Genomic DNA, 7691 nt, shown 5'->3' on the forward strand with positions numbered 1-7691 from the left:
ATCTCTCTTCCAGCTTTACTAAGGTGCTTTAACTTCCAGTTGTTGATTCTACTCCTTACTCGATCAATAATATTTTTGAAGCCTTTTTTTTTCTCTCCTTATTTCAGCTGGTAAACCAAGGTATCTATCATAAGATTGAGAGGATTTCATGCCTGCAACAGCTATGATCAGCGCTTGGGCTTCTGACCTTGTGATTTTGCTAAAAAGGACAGAGTCTTGTCCTTGTTAAGTCATTGCCTTGAGCCTTGTTCATATGTCTCCAGTAAGAAAAGTAACATGCTCCATTCAAGAGGGTTTGCCTTACAAAACAAGAGCCAATCATCAGCAAAAAATATGTGACTAATATTTAAACCTGATTTGCCAATAGGTACACTAGTTATTGCTCCTCTTGTCTCAGCTTTTTTGATTAGTTTGCTTAAGACCTCAGCACATAAGATGAAAAGGTATGGGGAGATGGGGTCCCCCTATCGAATGCCTCGTGAAGGAGAGATGGAGTTTGGAGGTATGCCATCAAGGAGTATGGAGTAACAGACAGTATTCACACATCTCATGGTAATCTCAACCCATTTTGGGGCAAAACCCAATTTAGATATCATTGTAGCTAAAAAGGACCACTCAAGCCTGTCATAGGCTTTACTCATATCCAACTTCAAAACCATGAATCCTTCTTTACCCTTGAGATTGCTCATAGTGTGCATGGTTTCAAGGGCCACAATGGAGTTGTCTGTGATCAACCTGCCTGGGACGAATACACTCTGAGAGGAGGAGATAAGCTGGGAAAGGATTGGTTTTAACCTGTTGGCTAGAACTTTGGCTAGAATCTTGTAAAGAACATTATAGAGTGAGATGGGCCTGTATTTGGAAACTTTGGTGGGGTTCTTGATCTTTGGGATTAAAGCAATATAGGTTTCATTAAGATCCTGAGGCAAGGAGGTGGAACTGAAGGCTTCCTATACTGCAGAGCAAACCCTTGGACCTACTACATCCCAATGCTTCTGATAAAAAATGGCTGGAAACCCATCAAGACCTGGGGACCCAAGGCCATTCATACTAAAGAGGGCTTGTTTAACTTCTGTTATGGAGATCTGCTTGGTTAGAGAGGCATTCATTTCATATGTTACTATTTTTTCCAAAGAATCTATGCACTCATCGACTAGCCTAAGCTGAGAGGAAGTGAAGATTTTATTAAAGAAACTTTGAAACATATCACTAACCTCCTCAGGCTTATCTGCCATACCTCCTGTATTATTTGAAATCTTCAGGATTGCATTATGTTTCTTCCTTTGATTTGCACACAAATGGTAAAATTTAGTATTTCTATCTCCCTCCTTGAGCCAAGCTTGCCTGGCTCTTTGTTTCCATTTGGTGTCCTCCTCTTCAAGTAGCTTGTCAACTTCAACCATGAGTTGGGAAATCTCCCCATTGCAGTCCCCTACATTAAGTATTTGGAGTTGTTTGATTTGGTTGAGCTTTAGGTTGATAAGTTTCTTTTGGTTCTGGAAAGTGGTCTTACTCCATTCCTGCAGCAATTCCTTGCACCTGAGAAGACCTACTCAGGTTTCCTGAAGTGGTGAGCTTTGCAAAGGAGTATTATCTTAAGCCTATCTAATCAAAACGCCACATTCTTCTCAAGAATCCCAGTTGGCTTCAAGTCTAAAAGGTCTTTTTCTCCTAGCACCATGATCCATGTCTGATGCAGAGGAAGGTAGGATGGGGCAGTGATCAGAACTATGAATAGAGTCATCAAGGCAAGGCTGTATAACAAAACTATTAGAGTCAAATTTGTTTTACTTTAACATCTTTTAGTATCCTTGCTTATGGAGGCACCTTGAGCCATCAAGACAAAGCTATTTTTATTTTAGTTGATTAATATGATTTGTGTGGTCAAAATTTATATACTTATTTTATGTTTCTAGTTTTGTATTTAAAAAATATTTATTCTAACAAATGGATGATCATATGAATGAACTTGATTCGGTGGAGGAGTATGAAAATGAAAGCTCCATTGAGATTAGCTTAGTAGCGCCCATATTTCATGATGATGTCACTACAAATATTGAGGCTCCTAATATCTCTAATAAGGGCCCAACAGAAGTGCAAACGGTAGCCTATGAAAGAAAGAAGAGAAAGAGGACTTCTGTTCTATGGAATGATTTTGTCGAAATTGAACGAGATAAGGCTAAACAACCACAATGCAAATGGTGTAAAACTTTTTTTAAAGCATCTCGATAGAGTTCAACGACTACACTATTTAGGCACTTGCTAACTTGTTTATCATACATAAGGTCTATGAAAAAACAAAAAAGCCAAATGGTGGCTTCAATGTCTCAAACTTTACCTATTATCGTAGTAGGGTTCGAGCGATTGCCTCTCATATGATACTTTATCATGAATATCTATTTTCTTTAATGGAGCATGTGGTATTTAATAAATTCATGAATGCAAACACTCCATATTGGAAAAAAAATATCTCTGGCTGCTGCAAATCGACCAGAAACAGAATGTGAATCTTCCCCTTATTCATTCTCGGAGCCCCAATTATGCACATAGGAAAAACCATGTAGAAAACCACTTTGTTTCCAAAGTGGGTGCACCAGAAACAGAAAAGTTGGTACCAACCCGAACAGATGCTACAGTTTTACACCCGTGGTAAGGTCAGAACAGAACAGAAACAAAAACAGAATGTTATGCCAGAGGTTTTCAGAAATCATGTCGTATCATATCAGAGTACAAAACATCTTCAGAACAGGGCAGAATCAAATCACCAAAAACATAATTTATGCACAAAATTACATATTTGCTCTCTTATGCGCAGTTCAGAAAACAGAATTTCAAAAATAAGCTCATGTCTACACCAGTAATGCTAGAAAAACACTTTATTCTTAGACAAAATCTCATGAGTAATGCAGAACAAATAACTGAGGTAGTTCAAATTTCTTTTCATAACAAAATATGCATACTTCTCAAAAATCGACCTCAGCCCATTTTATTTTTATGCAAAGTCTAGTATAGGAACCCCGCTTACCTGTACTTCTTAGCTTTTTTCAAAATTTTCTCGAACAATAATTAATCGTCACATATAAAAATAATCACGTAATTCTCGTAAATTTTCAATCAATCATAAATTTAAACCATTTAAGCCTAAGCTTCTAAAATATCCATTTTAATTCTTCAATACCTAAAAATCTCCATAACCTTAAAATATCCCTTAAATCTAAAATATCCTCGTTCTCTAAATTTCCTTGATATCAATCGACACTTAAGATAAGTACTAGTAAATATTTTGTTAAATAATAAAAAAAATAACTTTAATCATATTTAAAATGTTCAAAATAAAATTACACACTTACTATAACAATAATTTGCTACTAATAGTAAATTTTTTTAAAAAAGAAAAAAAACCCTATTTATTCTCTGTACAATTTCTTATACTTCCCACAATGACCACGCAAAAACTGATTTAATATAAACATAATTCCAAGTGAAACCATCCAATAACAAGGGCAATATTGTAATTTCATACCAAAATAATATGTAAACCTAAATTAACATAGGCTCTAAAGAACACGTTTTCATGCATTTACATGGTGCAATAGTCGGCGAGACAGAGGCGTGAGATACTCATCGAGAAGGAAGGAGCTACATGCGGTGCGGCGAAGAAGGTGGCTATCCCGGCGGCGGAGCACTGAGAGAGAGATGAGTGAGAGAAAAAGAGAGAACCCAAGAGATAGGGAGAGAAAGAGACAATGGCTTACAGTGAGCAGTCGGGGTAATGGATGGCAGCTTCTATCGCTGGGAGTGTTGGGCTTTGTTTTGAGGAGCACGAACGGGGACCCGAGCGGTTGAGATGCGGAGGAAGCAGGGTTGAAGGCGTTGACATGGGCTGTTCAGTTTTTTGTATGGAAAATAGAGGATTTTGACTTGGTAAAAGCTGTGGGTTGTCGTTTCCCGTGGCTGTGGAACGCAATTCTAGTTGTTGGTCTAGGCGGATGTTTACGAGGGGTGGATGAATCGGGAGGCAACTATGTGGAGGTGCTGGGGTGGCGCGACAGTGCATGGTGGGGGCTTCATGCATGCATGGGTTACGTCGATTTGTATGGGGGCAGCGTGAGTTCTGAACGGTACAACGACTGGAATAATAAAAGGGCACGAGGAGGTTTGAAACACTGGGCACTGTCTTACAGTGGTGCATGGTGGCAAAGGGAGTTGACGGCAACAATGGGATGGCTGAAGATGGTAGCAGCGTCAGCGAATGACACAAAGCAGTTTCTCTGTGCGTCGGGTAATGTGTGTGTATATATATACGTGAGTAATGGAAACCCTAAGGGAAACACCTAGATGAAGAAACGTGCAAGCCACGGACGTGAGGAATATAGGGAAGAAAAAAAAATGTGCTTGAACTGTGAAGTTAATGTGTGAAAATAGTTGATTGAAACAGAACAAATACAAAAACCCTAAAGCTGAGGAGAATAGAGGCGTACATGCATGGGAGTGCAATCGTGCGTGGCGGCGAAAAAAAAAAATGGCGCTTGACTGGGTCCTGGTGTTACATTTATACTAGTTCAAATATATCTGTTAATTAATCAGTTATAGTATGATACGAATATCTCTAGATTTTGTGATGGCCAGAAGTCTATAAATAGCACTGAGAGGATTAAATGTTCTCACCTACAACATAATTGTGCCTCTAGCTATCGGGAAAAACTCAGAGGTAAAAGTGTTAGAGTGGTTATTCTCTCATACTTAGATCAGATTCTTTATCAAACTGAAATTGAGAGATGTACATTTTCTAACTGTTATTAATTATTATCGTGAATCATCAAAAATCGAAAATCCAAATATTAATGTTTCATGTTAAAATATTTAACACAAAACTGCAAAGAGTTTGGATGGTTTCACAGCTGATCTGGACATCATCATACAAGGGCAAACTCAATTCAATTACATCAACGTGATGACGCACATGCTCTGTAATGCCATTAGCTTCATCTATCCCAGTTCTTCAATCTCTTGCAGATTACCTAAAATCTCCCATCCCAATTGCAGAAAAGTTTTGGATACTTGTATATGCTTCGTGAGAGAACCAAAATAACAAACGATATGCGCAATGTGCCGTTGGTGACTGCTATCCTACTCGTAACAGTGAGTTACCAACCAGCACTCAAACCCCGAGGAGGCCTTTGGCAAGAAGACTACAATTCTGCATATAAATGCAGATAAACCCAATCATTTAGATACCCAACACTCGAGTAGCCACCGCAGAGATGATGCCTTTCCGCGCGCACACAGCGCCGGGACAACAATCATGGTCTTGGGCTATAGCCGTATACTCTTCACTGTGAATACTCTTTAACCTTTTTTCTGACAATGTTGATAATAGTCGTCCTCCTACCTATCGATTTTACTAGTGCACTCCTCTTTCAGTGCTATTGCACTTGTCAATCATAGCTCCGGTTCCCTACCATGATCGGTTTAAAGGTTATAATGTTCTCTGTTTGTCTCTTTTGTGCCCAATTTTTACCATTTTGCCTTCGGCTAAGAGGCCCATAAAACGTTTGCAGATATTTCTTGCTGAGAATATGTCCTAAAAGGAGTTTCTAATTAATTTGAAGTTTTATATTGAATAAAAATTTTCAATTTTGAGAAAATAAATTGAGCACCTAGCTAGCATGTTGTTAAGCCCATGCAATATGTTATATTCACAATCGGTAATAGGATTGGGTGTTTTATTGAAAAATTGAAATGTGTCATTAGAAACATCGAATGAACTTGTAACATAAAGATGGACAATAAAATAAATTTTATTTTTTTATTTCTATTTTAATTTTTATCATAACCATTTTAGTTTATATTATTATTATTATTATTATTATTATTATTATTTATGAAGGGGATAAACAAGTTAAATTATCAGTTAAAATTTTTACTTTATGTTTTAATTATCAACTTCAACTCAAAATCGGCCACCACACTTCCTCCTTATCCCTCTCTTCTCGGTGGGCATACCGATTCCTTCTCCTAAAGCCGATAATAGAATTTAGATGTAACACGTCGAAAAGGTTCCTCCCGTCTATATATCTCCTGTGATCCCAAACACACAAAATTCTCACGCAGCAAACCTACTCCCACAGCCCAACCCTTTCTCACATCCTTGGCAGCAAACCACCGTACCAAACCACAAATTCCATCATCAAACGCCCAAGAAACAAACAGAGGAAATACATCACCAAAGAACTGCACACACAAACCCATTACTTTCCATCCAACCCATCATGTCGTCCCTCGCTGCCATTTCTTTTTCCGTCGTGCCTCTAGGTTGCCAACACTGAATTAAGCTTTCTCTCACCACTGCGTCCACCATCATACTCAAAAGCACCCTCTAGCCGTGCCACAGTTAGTCTCAGCCCAGCCCCAAATTTGGTTCGTCGTCCTATGCCTCCTCTCGGTATATTAAGAATGCCCAAATTTGGTTCGTCGTCCTATGCCTCCTCTCAGTATATTAAGAATGGTATAGATGCAGAGCCAAAAGGGATGAAGTAGCAGAGCAATGTGGGTGCAGGGTAGAAGACGACGTAACTGAATGTTGTTATTGGAAAGAAATTATTATTGTCTGATTCTTACATGCTCACGTACGAGGACCTACTACTATTTATAAATACAAAGGAATGAGTAAAAACAATAAAACAATTGTATTTACAGCTCACTATAACGGATTTACATTCCCCTATTTATGCATGGCACGTTCATCTGATGGATCCTTCTTCCTGCAACTGTTTTCTTCCTATAATCTCAACATCCCCCGCAAGATGGAGAGTAAACTTTGATGACTCCCATCTTGGATAATAGCCTACTAAACATGGGAGAATGGAGAGGTTTTGTGAGTAAATTAGCCAGCTGAGCAGAAGAGAAGACATGAGTAGTAAGCACTTGCCCAGCTGAGATTTTCTCTCAGACTGGATGGTAGTCGAGTTCAAGTGCTTCATGCGCTTGTGAAAAACGGGGTTTGCGGCAATGTGCATGGTAACTAAGTTATCACAATACAGAGTAGCTAGTGCCTTGATGAAAACACACAAGTCATTGAGCAAATAACAGAGCGTTCGCATACAGCTGCTGACATGGCTCTGTATTTGGACTCGGTAGATGATCTGGAGATAGTGTTCTACTTCTTCGACTTCCAAGAGACAAGGGAGTTGCCAATAAACACACAAAATCCGGTGGTTGATCTTCGTGTATCTGGGCAGTTGGCCCAATTAGCATCTGAGTAAGCCATGAGCTCCATCTTCGAACTAGCAGGGAGGAAAATGCCCTGTCCTGGTGTACTCTTGACATACTCGAGGACCTTGATGATAGCATCATAATGAGGGACTTTCGGCATTGCCATGAATTGACTAAGTAAGTTAACACTATAACTTAAGTATGGTCGTGTATTGGTTAGATAAAGAAGCTTACCAACCAATTTACAGTAGAGGGCAGGATCGTGAAGAGTGCACCTTCATCCTTTTTGAGTTTGATGTTAGGCTCCATTGGTAAGGGAGAAGGCTTAGATGCCAATAAGCTTGTCTCAACCAGTATATCTAGCGCATATTTGTGTTGGCAAAGTTGAATTCCAGCTTGTGAAAGTCCCACTTCCATGCCAAGGAAATAGTTAAGTGAGCCAAGATTCTTGATCTTAAATTTTGTCTCCAAAAATT

At 38.9% G+C, this 7691-nt stretch overlaps 1 protein-coding gene across 1 annotated transcript in view; it reads left to right on the forward strand.

Moving 5' to 3' along the window:
- LOC121235460 (ankyrin repeat-containing protein BDA1-like) overlaps nt 1-3689 on the forward strand; it is a 31154-nt gene extending 27465 nt beyond the window's left edge. Inside the window, exon 3 of the mRNA XM_041131808.1 lies at nt 3597-3689. Coding sequence (XP_040987742.1) covers nt 3597-3689 — 93 coding nt within the window. The remainder of the gene's footprint in view (nt 1-3596) is intronic.
- The last annotated feature ends 4002 nt before the right edge of the window (nt 3690-7691 follow it).

This window comes from Juglans microcarpa x Juglans regia, chromosome 6D (assembly GCF_004785595.1).
Source record: "Juglans microcarpa x Juglans regia isolate MS1-56 chromosome 6D, Jm3101_v1.0, whole genome shotgun sequence".
In the NCBI taxonomy this organism is placed as follows: domain Eukaryota; kingdom Viridiplantae; phylum Streptophyta; class Magnoliopsida; order Fagales; family Juglandaceae; genus Juglans; species Juglans microcarpa x Juglans regia.